This window comes from Procambarus clarkii, chromosome 86 (assembly GCF_040958095.1).
Source record: "Procambarus clarkii isolate CNS0578487 chromosome 86, FALCON_Pclarkii_2.0, whole genome shotgun sequence".
NCBI lineage: Eukaryota > Metazoa > Arthropoda > Malacostraca > Decapoda > Cambaridae > Procambarus > Procambarus clarkii.
This window is the reverse complement of record NC_091235.1, coordinates 16,105,819-16,123,064: the sequence shown is the minus strand read 5'-3', so window position 1 is coordinate 16,123,064 and position 17,246 is coordinate 16,105,819. Positions and strand designations below refer to the sequence as shown.

Here is a 17,246-nt window from a genome sequence, read left to right as displayed (position 1 = left end):
TTAATTAATATAAATCAAATTTAACGAGCTCAGTCGATTCATTTCCCGAACTGTTTATGTGACTAATCTTTCCGCCGCCATACCACAGGATGTGTATAGCGGTGGTGTGAGTTGTATAGGGTCTAAAATACTCGCACACACAGCAAGTATGTGTGTGTGTAACTAGCCACAGGAGAATGATGGTGGCGCTGCACGTAGTTTGTCTTCTCTCTCACTTATGTGTCTCTGTCAAGGTAGTTGCGACAGTGGCCTCTCTTGGAAGTTAGTGTTGTCTAGATTAATCCCACGCAAGCATCTACTACTGTGCTTTACCTGTGGTGGAGAGCTGGCTGTGTCAGGCTCATGACAAGTATTTACCGGAAATGTGGAATCGCGCAAGCAAATGAATTGGGAAAATGCGCAATAAAGGTGGGGAAGAGGATGGGTGGGTGGAGATTGGGGGGGGAGGCGTGGCGGTGGGGGGGATTAACAGGGAGGGATTGGTGGGTGGGGATATGATGTGGGGGGATTGGGGGAGAGGAGGAGGAAATGAGAGGGCGTGACGATGGTTGGTTGTGGCGACCTTTAAACTCAGCTTCAACAAGCATTCCGGGCAACGAGCCTAGCTGATAATACTCAAGTTTTCAAGATTATTCTTCCTTATTTAGAGTAAACATAGTTATTAGATTTTATAACCGTCATTTAGTAAGCATCAGTATTATTCAAATTCCATCACTTCACAGCCTGATGACGCATTGCACATTCTGTCATCATTGAAGAACATGAATTCCTATTTTAATACAAGTGAAATATCCCGCTGAAGGTGATGAATAAAATTCCAGTCGACACACACACCCTTCCCTAACACGCCCCCACCCTGGCAGCCTCTCCATGTGTGGGGGATAGATGGGGGAGTAGGGTGTGGGGGATGGATGGGGGAGAGGTGTGTGGGGGAAGGACACACGCCGTCACCACCCCACCTCCACCTTACCACAATACGAGGCTGACCATTTTCCCTTCACCAAAGACAGCACTTCATAACTCAGAGTGCTCATACTCTCACCAGTTTTACTCCTTTCTGCCTAACAGACGCTAAATTATTTATCATCACGATGTTCATTGTAACTTTTAGATCATAATTACTCCAAGATAATTAATGTATTCGCTACCATTCGCTTCCAATGAGGGATTTAGGAATGAGTAACCGGCACCTCATCCCCCCCCTCCTCTCACTTTAACCCTTTGAGCCCGGGCGGTAGTGGGCCGGCGCTGGCTCCCCTGCGCCGTGCTGGGTGCGCGTGGTCCTGTTTAAGGCTTCTCAAGTGCTTACTGACCAACCAGTTATAATTATATATATATATATATATATATATATATATATATATATATATATATATATATATATATATATATATATATATATATATATATATATATATATATATATATATATATATATATATATATATATATATATATATATATATATATATATATATATATATATATATATATATATATATATATATATATATATATATATATATATATAATTTGGGTAGTTGCAACCTTTACCCATCCTGTAGGCGGTAGTGGAGAGGGTTACAGAGACACATACTGGGCTCAGGAGCTGAAGCTCAAAATTAATTTAGCTAAGCAAGTTACAGTCTTGGCTTGGCGCCTTCTTTTGATAATTACTTCCTTACAGTCTTGATAAGCCAATTATGGAGTTTAATATATATTCTTATATCAGCAATGGGTTCGAGATAGTGGTGCCTGGTGGTCTATGGATTTCTCTCTAATGCAGAAGCATTTTTTTCTCACAGACAACCCTGGTTGTATTTTGTGAGCACTAGTTTCTCTTGTCAGCTATCTCACCCTGTCAAAGTAAAAGACAAATATATGTGTATATATGTATGTATGTGTGTGTATATATGTGTATATATATATATATATGTATGTGTATAAAGTATAAAGCTGATCAGAATTACATTTCACCATTATAAATTCACATTAATGCATTCATAAATCTGTGTATCTATGTATTTACGTATGTAGCTTAGCCTAACATTTTAAAAGCACTACGATCACCTTCTGTGGTTCAATAAATCTCTGAACTGTATGTTTGACAAATCTTTCACCCTGTCCATGGAGGACAGAAGAAAATGTATATATGCTAGTTAGCATTGTAAATGTATGGCCACGTCTGTGGTAGAAAATAATAATAATAAAAACCTACTAAATTAGCACTGCATCCCTAGAGAAGAGAAGTCTGTAGAGAAGTCTGGTAAGAAACCTTTTTATACTGGACTTCAATATCTTGCTCCCGTACTTTAATATATAATACTGCAAGAACGCGCTCATTACCCCGTTTTGTTAAAGTTATTTGAATGATTTTCGTATTTTGTTTGATTATAGTTTATTGTAAATTTAAATGTAGAATAATTGCACGAGTATTTATATAATTATTTACATAATTATGGTTAGTTATTTTTAGTATCAACATCAGTATTATTAAACACATTGGTGCTAATTATTTATATAATTATGATTAGTTATTTTTAGTAGCAACATCAGTATTAGTAGTCGCATTGGTGTTTTGTTCACTGACAACTTAATAAATGCCAAGCGGTTTCAGCGTTCTGTCATGGCTGATTGTCCAATCCCTCCTCTCGAATAGTACATCGCATTTTGACGTATAAATCTCCCTAAGGGCAAAAAAAACTGATGTACTAAAAATCAGCTTTTGCGGCTCGCAAAATTGACGTGATGTCTCGTTTTCTATCCGTGGGACCTCGGGGTTAGGTTCGGGCAATTTAGTGACATTGTAGACTCTCAAGAGGACAGGCTAATTATTATGCTTCATATACTGGCTCATATGCTGTGATAATCATATTTACTACAATTAAATTAAGTAATTATCAAAAGAAGGCATCGAGGCGGTATAAACTAAGGAACATATTACCACTACAATGAAAGTTGACTGATGTTTAGCATCTCGAATAACCTTATGGAAGCTTGCTCAGACGAACAATGGGAGACACACCAACATGGCTCTGGCAGAATTCATGCAAAAATGTTAAATATACTGAAGAAAAATACCATAAATTTTAATTCAGTTTTACTAATATAACTTGGAAATTCATCCCAATAGTTCCTGCTCTATTCTGGAAGCTGATACTAATACAGAACCTGAAGCCTGCAGCATAACTACAGTAGTTTCTGAAATGCAATGCGCATTCCTGAACGAGGTGCTGTCATAAGGTATGTTTCACTATGGATCAAATCGTAATGCAACAGCCACTTCATAAATGTAATTTAAAAATGAAACACATCTGTAGGTGAAAGGTCAGGCAGATTGATAAAAAGTTGATCAGTGTTCAGTACTCCGTAGAAAAAACACTATAAATTATTTTATTTAATTCTCATGAGTCAGTTCTTTTATTTAATACTCACGAGCTAGTTACTCATGAGTCAGTTACAGGTGGGATGGTTAATATTACTACACTGACCAACCAGCGAGTGTACTTAAGTCTTCAAAATAATTAAATACTAAAAGTAAACTCTGTGTATATTCACCGAGAAGCAGGATAGTTTATATAGTGGTTTGATTAATAGGCTACAGTAGCCTATTTTCGTGGAAATTTATACACATAATTAAACTTATACGTAGCTTCAGCAAAATCCAATATATACACCGTACATTTTATAGCAAAGATAGGCAAATTTTATATGTTAGTCTTAATGAATCTCTGACATAATTTGTTTCTATAATTACCACAACAAGAATCATTTTGTATTTTCGACAGTCAGAAATATTATTCGATAGTTATATTGCCAAATCGCCTTATGGAAACAATGAAACCTTCACAAACCAAAGATAACAAAGGCAAGTTCATAGAAAATATACGAACAGACAATTGCATCACTGAAGAAGGAGACGTCAGGGAGGTAAAACATGCGAAAAATTGCATTCACTCCAAACAAAATGGAAAAAGGAGGAGTGGACGGCGTCCACCTGTGCTCGCCGACAGGTCTAACCCGCATGACAGCGACTCATAACACCCAGTGTGAAGGAGGAGGCAATAGAGAGCCCCACCATGGATACGTTTGGCTGTTATAGCTTCACTCCCAATAGGGCCCCATAAGGCCTTGCGAACTGCCACGGGCACTCAACATTCACTCTCACACATTGTTGTGTTGTCGGGGGACAGGCAGCCAGAGTGTATTCATACACGTTAGGTTTATATGGAGACACACACACAGGCAGGGTAACATCAGCAGGATATGGGACGCTAGCCAACATTAAAATGTCGTTTAGAGACGGATATCAGGGCGCTTTCAATGCTATCTACACAGCTTTTGTTAGGCGAATATTTGAATATGCAGCACTAGTTTGGAATCCATACCTTGTGAAGTATAACGCTAAAATTTAAAAAGTGCAGAGGTATGCAACTAAATTAGTGCCAGAGCTCAGAGGGATAAGCTATGAGGATAGACTGAAGGAACTGGACCTCACAATTTTGGAGGACAGAAGAAATTGAGGAGATATGATGACAACGTACAAGATACTGAAGGGAATAGACAAAACGGACAAGGACAGTCTCTTTAATTAAGTTAAGAGAAAGTACGACAAGAGGACACACGCGAAAGCTGGAAAAACAAATGAGTCGAAAAAATGTAAAGAAATACTCGTATCCTGTACTGGTGGTCAACAAGTTAGCAAGAAAAGAAGTCGTGGAAGCCACCTCCATCTACAACTTTAAAATCAGGTCCGACAAGATTGTATTATATTTGTGTCATACTCCAGCCACAAACATGATATATTTATGCCTCGATACAGTCAGGGTTAACAGAGTAAACGTTAACGTGACGACTTAGGATATGTTTAAGAGCGAGGAGTATGACAATTATATCTGAAGAGTGGAGGCCCAGTAACTTATATGAGCTCCACACTCAGAATATGCGCCGTCTCTGTAAATAGTAAATACTGTAATAATGTAAATAGTTTAACATTGTAAATAGTTTAACGTTGGGAGAGGAAGCACTGTATGACCAGAGCCTCAGTCTGGCTAAAAACATTATGTTGTACTGTCAGTGGAAGCATGAGTTGATTAATCTTTCTTAGGTGGGCAGGGAGGGATAATTTGCGATAGGATGATCTCCCATGGCGCAGGGAAGTATTGTTGTCTCTTGTAGAGGTTAAGAACTTGATACATTCAGAGTCCAGTTACAGTTCACCAGTATAAATTCACATTGATGCATTCATAAATCTGTGTATCTATGTATTTACGTATGTAGTTTAGCCTAACATTTTAAAAGCACTACGATCACCTTCTGTGGTTCAATAAATCTCTGAACTGTATATTTGACAAATCTTTCACCCTGTCCATGGAGGACAGAAGAAAATGTATATATGCTGGTTAGCATTGTAAATGTGTGGCCACGTCTGTGGTAGAAAATAATAATAATAATAATAATAATAAATGACATTCTCCATCCCATCCTCCTAGAACGAAAGCATTTATAGTAATTGGTGGAAAGTACCAATATGTAGCCACCATAAAGTTGATTTTTGTATTAGTATTGAATTTGGATAAACCGGAATTTTTTTAAGGGCAACCTAATATAAGACTCTAACCTCTCCTATGCCTAATGCAACCTATCGTAGGCCAAATATAGTTCATATATATGCTTTAATAGGCCTAGCAATATTTATGTTTGTTTTTAGTGTTTTCGGAATATAAAATTAATTGTACAAAAAGTGGTTTACTGTCACTATGTAGGTATTTTCGACCAAATTTATTTATTTATTTACTTGTTTATATATATATATATATATATATATATATATATATATATATATATATATATATATATATATATACAAGAAGGTACATTAGGTTGTAAGAATACATAACATGATGAACATTACATTCTTGCAAAGTCAGTTAGTTTCTCACATTAGTGATTATCACGTGTGCATGTGTATATATGGAGAGAGAGAAATAATACCACATGAAGCGGTACATAGAGCTAGTACATACAATACCTAAATCCACTAATACGCATAGCGTTTCGGGCAAATTTGAATTTGACATGAAGCCATAGCCTAACAACTGTGCCTCCTTTATCTATGCTCCTTCTCCGTCCATAGAACATAAAACAGAGCCAAGAAAAGCTGTAACTTTAAATAAATAGTTTATTTAGGTAAAAGTACATACATATTGAGTCACAAGCAGAATGTTTGATTTCTAGATAGAGTAAATATATATAAATTACCTAAATAAATATTATTATTATTATTATTATTATTATTATTATTATTAAATGTAATATTTCCCCCTTGTAAATTGATGTAAATATGATCTTTATATTGTATATTATTTAATAAAGAAAAACATATATATACAATGCCAAATATGCACAGCGTTTCGGGCAAAAACTCGCTTTTCCAAAAGCCAATTTGAGGTCAGGATTTTTAGCAGTGAACGAACGAACGAGCTGTTCATTCGCTGGATAGCTGTCGCTGCCTACCATTTTGTAGATAGCAGGCAGGTGCGCAAGGTGGAGGGAGGGTTCCCAGGAGGGCTAGGGAGGCTAGGGAGGGTTCCCAGGAGGGCTAGGGAGGGTTCCCAGGAGGGAGAGGGAGGCTAGGGAGAGCCAGGGAGAGGCACGTGAGACTAGCGGAAACCCGTTGCCTCTCTCTCTCTCTCTCCCCCCAGTTACTGAAAGATTTTAACGCCTCTGCCCGCAATAAAGGCCTGGAATTGGTCCTTGTTCATAATGGTGGTGGAGAAGACATTTATGTAGATACTGGAGACCGTAAAAGACCAGTTTAATGTCCTCGTGTAAGGATAACGGGTCATAAAGGTGTGACCGAGCTGGCGGTGTGGAGAACGCTGCGGCTTATGGAGTGCTGTTAAGAGTGGGGCAGTTCGCGCCCGGCCGTCAGCGGTGACGTACGTGATGTGTACAGTGAAGGGGTAAGGGGTGGGGAAGGGGCGTCCAAGGGGGTGTTGACGGGCACTCTGGCTGGCACTGGCCCCGCCTCTTCTCTCCCCCTCTCATCTACCTCCTCCCTGATACTATTCCTTCCTTGTGCTGCTTCTCCCTCCTCTCCCATCTAGTTATACCGCGGTATAACAAAATACAAAGAATATACCACTACGTATACCACACAGTAACGCTGCTCTCGTCTGATGAGTGAATGATGTGGATGAGTGACTTGAGCAGCGGTGCTGCCACAACTCACCACCGCTCATCCGGAGGTAAAGACAGATTCCCTGACACTCACCCACTCCCACGACCCCGCCGTCTCTTACCCCAAACCAACGATAATATTACCTATCATTATATATACACCAATATGTCAGAATTAGATCAATGAATTGGCAAACTACGTGTAAATAAATGAGCGTGGTGGGGGTAGCTAGCAGCGGTGCGGAGTATGACACTCAGATGATAGCCAGGTTGGGGGTGAGGGCTCAACACCCCAGCTTATGCGGCCCTGGTGCCGGGGAGCGGCCTGTCCAACAAGTTTACCAGTCAGTCTCGTGCGCTCATCGTGCGCATGACAGGTGCAGGGAAAACAAATGTGTCTCTCCCCACGTCGGTCGGTCTGCCGTTTTCATTACTCCAGATAAATGCCGTGATGATTAAAAGAGCCAAAGGCGCGTTTATTTTTTACAAGCCTCGCAGAGAGACTTTGTTCTCACGCACACGCACACACGTGGGGCCGGCCGGTGGCTGAGTGGACAGCACGCTTGATACGTAGTCATGTGGACCGGGGTTCGATTCCCGGCGCCGGCGAGAAACAATGGGCAGAATTTCTTTCACCCTGATGCGTCTGTTACCTAGTAGTAAATAGGTACCTGGAAGTTAGACAGCTGTTACGGTCTGCTTCCTGGTGTGTGTGTGTTTGAAAGAAGAAGAACGAAAAAGTTTATAACAGTTGATTGAAGGCGGGCCGAAAGAGCAGGGCTCAACCCCCGCAAGCACAACTAGGTAAGTATACACAATGTTTGGTGTTGCACATATTATGAGGAGGAATGATCTGAAAGTGGCCATTCTGTAATTAAAATAATGGTCTAACAAGTGACTGGAATTTAACTAACATAAGTGCAAAGTAATGAAGCTATGTGAAGAGAACAGGAACCCGAACACAAGGTACCAAATGAGATACAAAATCTTCCAGGAATCATAAAACTGTATTAAAAAATATGTTAATATGTTTCATTGAAATATATACGAACAAATTATTTTCAATATAAAAATATGAAAATCAGCGTTTTTATAGAGATAATTCCATTGCGTTTACGCACATTACAACTGAACTAAATGGATAGATAGTTTAACTGCTCCAACCCGCACTCAAACGTCCAAATTTTATCCACATACAAACGTTATTTTACTGTATTTTAAAATAATAATATTCCTCACATTATGAAATGCAAAATACGTATCGACACCTACTGCATAGAACGAAGAAAAAATACAAGATTTGTTAAATCATTGCCAATTTAATTGAAATAAGTTTATTAAGGTAAAATACACACAAAGGGATGAGGCAGCTCAAGCTATTCTCACCCCGTTCAGGACAACGTGTTCATACATATATACACACACATCACAATATATTACCGAACATTCTAAATGATAAACATACACATGTACTCACTTAGTTGTGCTTGCGGGGGTTGAGCTCTGGCTCTTTGGTCCCGCCTCTCAACTGTCAATCGGTGTACAGGTTCCTGAGCCTACTGGGCTCTATCATATCTACACTTGAAACTGTGTATGGAGTGAGCCACAGGTGGTGATGGTGGATGGGCAGCAGACCTGGTGGGTAGGAGGGCAGCAGACCACCTACTTCTGCGGTGCTGTTGGCTGATAGCTGACACACATCCCGGAAAGCAGACAATCCCAGCAGCACACACTGAGAAACGCTCTTCTACAAATTTTATAAATGTAATAATCACAGTTTTTTCCCGACAGGTTTCTTTCTATATGGACAGATTTGTTTTAATTGAGTTATCTTTTTCAGTCTTTTAAATATAACTAATGGTTGATAGTGTATATTATATGTCGATATATAGGAGTATATTATACAAACATATTATACCTTGAGTTTTTATGAAGCTGCACTCTCTAAGCCCATATAGCTGGTGTAGGGAGAAAGTTTTCGGTATAGCGTGAAAATATGTACATATTTTCTATATTATTTTATAGAAATATGTATACTATTTCAATACCTTTTCAGTACAGGGCATCATAAGCAGGATTGTTGCCAGCACTGACGCATGAGGCTACCGCCGGCCCCCGCTGCCACAGTCACAAAACAAGCCTAAACATTCCTCAAAATAACTATTATTCCTTATTATTTCCCACTCCAATTATTAACTACATTAATTCGATGTGTGCTTGAATGCAGACTCTCACAATAACCAAAGTTTAGAGGGATTTACATGATGATAATTTTGGATAAATTTTGCTGTTGATAACTGTTGGGTCGGTGTGCTGTAGTGGAGTTCCTTGAGTCAGTCTGCTCCCTGTCTTGAGACGCTGTACATATGCTGGTCAGTCCTCTACAGTACTGTTCATCAGTCACCTTTTTTATAGCGATATTTGGGCATCACTAGTACATACTTAGTTGATCTGGTTATTAGTTTGGGTAAGACATTTATGTCATTATAACAGTTTTGTGTTGACTTCTACAAAACTACAAGATAGTTCATTTATTATGCATATGCTAATCCTGTGAGCGATAGTGGTCCCCATGACCATAGTATGGGCATGGGGAATATACTTAATAGTATGGCAATCGTACCTTAATAGTATGGCAACTCTACCTTAATAGTATGGCAACTCTACCTTAGTAGTTTAGTACTTTTATTATGCACCCAATACCCATCTTGTGGGCGGTAGAGGAAAGGGTTACATAGGCACATAATGGGCTCAAGGACTGAACCCTCAAAATTCTACCTATTAATAGTATTAATTAATTAATTATTAAATAATTAATTAATAATTATTAGAACATGACGTTTGTGTGAAGGTTTTCTAACATCATTTCTAGTGCTTATATACTTGTATATTTGAATATTTTTCCGATTACGTTTTCTCTATTAAAAAAAAAAGACGTCTTTTAAATGGGTAACTAAAATAAAATTTCTTTAAAAGGGGTAACTATAATAAAGGTTCTTTAAAAGAGGTAACTAAAATAAACTTTCTTTACAAAGGGATAACTAAAATAAACTTTCTTTAAAAGGGGTAACTAAAATAAACTTTCTTTAAACGGGGTAACTATAATAAAGTTTCTTTAAAAGGGGTAACTATAATAAAGGTTCTTTAAAAGGGGTAACTAAAATAAACTTTCTTTAAAAGGGGTAACTAAAATAAACTTTCTATAAAAGGGGTAACTGAAATAAAGTTTACAAATTATCCAGTGTCATGTTCCAAGGTCAGTTCTTTTTACGATATTCTTTCCAATTCTGTTCTCTCTCTCCCGCCAGATAAACACTTCAGCCTTGTAGACCTTAGTAAGATCACTTATTGGCATTATACAACAAACGCTCCATAGAAATTATAATATAATGAAAGGACATTGTAACAAGTGGATATCCTGATAATGACCTCTGAATGCCAAGGTGAAGTTAGTCTTGTCCCAATCTACAGTGTATTGTAGATACCCACAGTGTATCGTAGATACCCACAGTGTATCGTAGATACCCACAGTGTATCGTAGATACCCACAGTATATTGTAGATACCCACAGTGTATCCTAGATACCCACAGTGTATCGTAGATACCCACAGTATATTGTAGATACCCACAGTGTATCGTAGATACCCACAGTATATTGTAGATACCCACAGTGTATTGTAGATACCCAGTGTATCGTAGATACCCACAGTGTATCGTAGATACCCACAGTGTATTGTAGATACCCACAGTGTATCGTAGTTACCCACAGTGTATCGTAGATACCCACAGTGTATCGTAGATACCCACAGTGTATCGTAGATACCCACAGTGTATTGTAGATACACACAGTGTATCGTAGATACCCACAGTGTATCGTAGATTCATTCAAAACAGAACTTATCTCAGATATAAATTAATATTTATATATCATATTGTGCATATATTAGCACTGGTTAGGTTAAGTGTTTAGGTTTTGTTGGCGATTATTTGTATTTGTAGTACGTGGGTGAAGATTGTTTCAAGCGCGGGTTGGACATGTATATGAGTGGGATTGCGTGGTTATAAATAGGAGCTGCCTCGTATGGGCCAATAGGCCTTCTGCAGTCACGTTTGTTCTTATGTTCTTAAGCATTTGCAGCGTTGTGGTTCGAACAAAAGTCGTCAGGGAAGTCAGCGAAGCATCAGTTATGAGTCGTGTGTACACCGTTTTTCATTCATAAACAGGGGGTTTGGCGGATGCATGGAATGGACTTTGGGTCATCGTTAATGAGGACGAGCTGCGACTGCTGGATGGAATGGACTTGGTCTGAGGACGGGTTGCCCACGTAAATACAAGTAATCTCCAACAGACCCTAAACGCCTAACCTAACCTGCGCCTGCTGGTGCTTGAGATTCTTGTTAATGGTGTAAGGTTAGGAATGAATGGAGTAGGAGCGGTGTCTTGAACTTCCTTCTCCTACCCCGCCGCAACTCGGGCGCCACACACCGCCACCTTTACTGTTTTCCAGTTTTATCACACAAACTTCAGCGTGAAATGTTCTTGGATATGAAATATATTCAATTATAGTGTTGGTGCAGATGACCTGTACGTAGATTGACTTGTAATATTGTTTGTTGTTTGTTTATAAAATGTTTATAACAGACAATCAGCAGCTGAATCAGATGGGCTTGCTTGGGAGAGGTGGGAGGAGTAGAGTACCGTGTTCTCAATACCATTTTTCTTTTCTTTCAAGCTTTCAGACAATTATAACCCTAAATAAACAATAGTTACATTTTATAATATCTTGCTATATGCAAGGTGGATGTTTGGCAAGCACTAGTAAAGCAGGAATGGGCAAAAACTATTTTATATGTGTTATAAGTCGCGGCGGCATCTGGCAAGGAGATAGCCTGGAGGTCTGGTCTCAAGCGCCTCAGGATTCCAGTGGGGTCATAGCCACCGGTGAGAGCGGGTGTGTGCGGCGACTCGTCCGGCCTGGATTATGCCTTCCTGAAGGCGACGCAACGTTCGTGTGATATAATAACCCGTGGATACCTTTTGTGTGTGTGTGTGGGGCAGGTGGAACATGCGGTAGGGGCGAGGGGGGGAACACCTCTCTACTACCCTGCAGTGAGGAGATAGAGATAGAGAAGGAACTTGGCGTTTCCGTCCGTCTCCCCACAGGTAGGTCAGCCTGTGGTCCTGTCTAACCTCGACGCTCACACCATCCTGCACGTCCATCCTACTATCCCACCGGCAGGACGGTGGGGGTAGGACAGCCTGTCCATCCAGCTACCCTATTATTCTGCTTCACCGTCCTGCCGTCCATCCTGCGCTTATACTCTCACCTACCGTCCTGGAACACCATCCTTTCTCACTATCCTGCTTCCCCATTCAGTCCTCTCCATCCTGTCTCACTATCCAGACCCTCCATCCCGTTCCATCATCCGGTCCCACCGTCCCGTACCACTATCCTCACCCTCCATCCCGTCCCACCATCCTAACCCTCCATCCTGCCCTCCCCCGCTCGAAGCACATCTCTGAGGCCCTATTTCACGCTCATTTGGACTGGCTATTCCCCCCTTTTTTCGGATTGGCATTCTTGACTTATCAGAGATCTGAGTGACCGTGTCTGGTGGGCGTCCTGAGGGCCCTGCCTGGGCTTGCCGCCTCGCCCTAGTGAGTGACTCTACACATTTTTTTCTTGGTAATAATCACGGTGATGTGACTCAAAATCGTCACTCAGCCGTTACAAGCAACCCGCCCCCCCTCTCTCCACGTTACAAGCAACCCGCCCCCCCCTCTACCGTTACAGCTACCTTTACAAGCCTCAATCTCTTGCAAAGGCCAACCACAACAGTCCCCTATCGCTGCCACTCACGACATACTGAACTGTGTGATGTGCAGATGGCCATAGTTTTAGCCTATTGCCGTTACATCTCCATCTTCCGTCTTAACTGGAGGATGGAGAAGTTCTCAAGGTATATGAGAACTAGCCTGAAGGTGTCTATCTATAAATAAAGAAGGTGTAATAAAGAATAGATATATTCTTTATAGACATATTTCTATTATAGACATATTCTTTTTGGAGACATTCTATAAAGAAGGTGTCTATCTATAAATCTAACATTATATTTGTAACTCATCTTCTATGTATGTATTTTTACCTGAATAGACATTTTGATTTTTGATTTTTGTAAGACAAAAGCGAGATACTGTAGTTTCTACGATACTTGATTATCCGTAGCGTCATGTAGACTCGCTTCCACACACTATTTATATTTATAATAGCTTTGATTGGACCTGAATATGAAACATTAAAAAGTGTTTTTTTTCTCTTTCTGTGTAACGAGTCATTAAAGACTAAAAGCCCAAATTGCAGCGGTTACAAAGTAGGTTTTGTTATCTGCTTTTGCTCGGATGTCAGAACACCAATGTTATCTACTCTCACAAACCCTGTGTACCTTCTTGTATATAAATACAATATATTGTAACTTTAGTGGACTTTGTAGTGTCTTTGTATTGGGTTATGGCAACCCGGTAGTGGTTTAAGAGGCTTTGATATCTTGCTGTCATGGTATTTTGACTTTGGGGACATCATGTTGCATTGAGGCGGATTTATTGCAATAAGCAATTTTCGGGAACTCTAATGTTCATTTTTATTACGTTGGTACTTTGTGATAGGGAGCCGGTCGACCAAGCGGACTTGCGATCCTGTGGTCCCGGGTTCGATCCCGGGCACCGGCGAGAAGCAATGGGCAGAGTTTCTTTCACCCTATGTCCCTGTTACCTAGCAGTAAAATAGGTACCTGGGTGTTAATCAGCTGTCACGGGCTGCTTCCTGGGGGTGGAGGCCTGGTCGAGGACCGGGCCGCGGGGACACTAAAGCCCCGAAATCATCTCAAGATAACCTCAAGATATACCCTACGTCTGCCTTTTATTAACTTTACTGTACATTGATCATATAGAACAAAGCAGTTTTCCATGTTATCTCTTCACATCGAGCCAGGTCAGATATCTTGTGGTGAGGATACGGGAGTGTCAACTTCGCACTTCCTGGCTTGGAGAAGCAAACGAGATCATTTGGGTGATTCCGGGATCACTGGGATGATCCTAGTTGATCGTGACATAGTTACTTGCAACTTAGACCTGAGTGACAGTGTAGGACTATTCCCTCGAGAATAGTCTGAGCGCAAAGTCTCAAACAATACGTTGTTTTAGGTTTAGCTACTCGGGACAAAAGTTCCAATGTAGCACGGGCTTTGGTGAGCCCGTAGTGGACCTACCTGGCACAGGAGCGGGGCCCCTCAAACAATACTATTTCTCTTGAATATCTACTACTCATATAACCTCTCCACACCCCACACACCTCCCCCCTCCACAATCCACACCCCACACACCATCAACTGGCCGGGAGCGGATAGCGTGTTGTCTGCACTAAGTCAAGACATTCATGCCACTGTCATGGTCATTGGCTGCTTTTCCTAGATGACAAAAGGTGATTGGAGACTAGTGATGACGTGGACAGGTGCACCACCACCACAGCCACCACCACCATCGCCGCCACCTATCACCACATACCACTAAGAGAAACTGAAAATGACCATGACAGTGAAATGACCACTTTGACTCATAGTGGTAACACGCAATCCGCACACGGGCAGTTGTTAGAGGGACTTGTGGGGGGGGGGGGTGATGCGTGTAGAAGATAGGGAGAGGGAGATGTGGGGGCTTGTGGAGGAGAAGAGCTTCGGAGAGGCTGCAGGATCCAGTAAGCTCAGTAGAACTTCGGTTTCATCTCCTTTTGACCATGTCGTAGCTCAGTCGATTAAGGCAGCGTCTGGGATGCTCTCGGGCGCAGGTTCGAATCCTCTTCACGGCCCTTGTGGATTTGTTCATTTGATGAATCACGCAATTATGATTTCTGTGTGTAATTAGAGAAGTGTGTGTTGAGCAGGGAATAGGGCTGGCACGAGACTGAAGGTAATATGGATATTAACTTTTTAAAAGTTATTTAAAGTGGAATTAGAAGGAGTAATAGAGCAGTAACTGAGCATAAACTTCAAGTTGGGTTGTGAGATTAGTCAAGCCTCTCCCCCCTGTGGGGGCGGTATTCTCAGCAGCCACTTGAGGGGGTAATTGAGTGTGGGAAGTGTAGATAACCTGAGATACTTCTCCCGAAGGCTCCTTCTCTCTATTTCCTGTCTGGAGTATTACTCACGACCACAGAGGAATATGGTGAATATTATTATTATGTTCTGACCTTTACTCTCAAGTTTTTGTACATGCATTTGGAAGCTATTAAAGTAGTCATTCCATGCTGCAGATGTAGAAAATGTAATGTGGGTTGGCTACTGAAAGGAAATAATATTTGTATAAAAATACTAATAATTATTTATCTTTATTTATATATAATACAATAGGCTTTGTTAGGCTAGGTTTACAAAATATCAGGAACATTAAAATATTTATTATGTACATGGTTATATACACAGTACATATTTATATCCAAAATTATGTACATGGTATACCATAGACTTAGTGACAAGAGGAGAGAATACATTCATTGGCTTATAGATGTCTCCGTAGGCTAACTAACGGACTAACCCCCACGATGCAACCCACAACAGCTGCCTAACTCTCGTACCTATATGCTGTTAGGTGAACAGAGGCATCTTGTGCAAGGAAACGTGCCCAACCGTTTCTGTCCTTCCCGGGGATTGAACTATGGTGTGAGCCATAGACATAGACAACTATGCAAGCGTTGATAACATAGATAAATAATTTGATTCTAATTGTAAATTATGTTAATTAATAAAAAAAAACTTAGGGTTTCAGATGAAAGAAATTATTTTTTGTTAATCAATTATTATAATGGTGTTATGAGTAGGGTAGTTAGGCTTGTTGCTGAACTTAGTAAGTTGGTTTAGAAAGCTTTTGTATTAGAGGTAATGTGGGCTTAATTGGTCATTAAGTCTCGTGTTGGAAGTCACTGGATTACCTTGAAGTGTGTGTGTGTTTTTCTACTGTTTATGTATTTATTATTTGTATCTGCAGAATCGAGCTATAAGCTCTTGGACCCCGCCTTTCTAACCAATCTATTTTTCCTCTATTTTGTCTGCTACATATATTTATCTAGCACGCACGCGCGCACGCACACACACACACACACACACACACACACACACACACACACACACACACACACACACACACACACACACACACACACACACACACACACACACACACAAACGGTTCCCGGTGTGACGTTGGAATAGTGAGCATAGATTACCGTAGGGAGTGTAGAGTACCAGAGATAGTGTGGTGTACCGTAGGGAGTGATCTGGTCTTCCTTGAACCACTTAATCTGGCCTCCAGGTGGACCGCTGATCGCCTACGTCTCCTTGGATGCTGGCCACACCCTCCTGGACCCACCACCACCACTAGCACCACTACCACCACTACCACCACCACCACCACCACTAGCACCACTACCACCACTACCACCACCACCACCACCACTAGCACCACCACCACCACCACCACCACCACCACTACCACCACCACCACTACCACACCTGGAAACTACCACCATCCCAGATTCTCCTTGGCGGCGCTCCGTCCCACATGCGCCAAGGCTGCCGGGGCGACTATCTACAGACTCTTGTAATTGGACAGTTTATTTCTTAATATTGTCTTTAGGTTATCGCGTGTTCCTGGTTCTCTACTTGTGTTATGTTTTCAGCTGTCTCCCGCACATACACACGGTTAATAACTGTACACTCAATACAGTTTCAAATGTAGATTTTATACAGCCTTTGTTAAAGATACACTTAACTTTCCTGTAATAAATATAGTGAAGGCACATATCTGCCTAGCACCTGTTGGCATCTGCCTGGCACCAGTTGCCACCTGTTGGCACCTGCTGGCACCAGTTGCCACCTGTTGGCACCTGCTGCCACCTGTTGGCACCTGCTGGCACCAGTTGCCACCAGTTGCCACCTGCTGGCACCTTGAGAACTTGTTGGCACCTCCCTGGCACCTGAGCACCTGTTGGCACCTGCCTAGCACCTTCTGTCAT

The 17,246-nt window shown here is 41.0% G+C and overlaps 2 protein-coding genes across 2 annotated transcripts in view; one reads left to right on the top strand and one right to left on the bottom strand.

Moving 5' to 3' along the window:
- Positions 1-17,246, bottom strand: part of LOC138358786 (golgin subfamily A member 6-like protein 6) — a 27,943-nt gene extending 10,697 nt beyond the window's left edge. Inside the window, exons 1-2 of the mRNA XM_069316961.1 lie at positions 17,047-17,246; positions 15,426-15,516 (exon numbers count right to left, since the gene is read on the bottom strand). Coding sequence (XP_069173062.1) covers positions 15,426-15,516; positions 17,047-17,246 — 291 coding nt within the window. The remainder of the gene's footprint in view (positions 1-15,425; positions 15,517-17,046) is intronic.
- Positions 12,120-17,246, top strand: part of Cad87A (cadherin 87A) — a 72,209-nt gene continuing 67,082 nt past the window's right edge. Inside the window, exon 1 of the mRNA XM_069317143.1 lies at positions 12,120-12,346. The gene's annotated coding sequence lies outside the window, so the exon portion shown is untranslated. The remainder of the gene's footprint in view (positions 12,347-17,246) is intronic.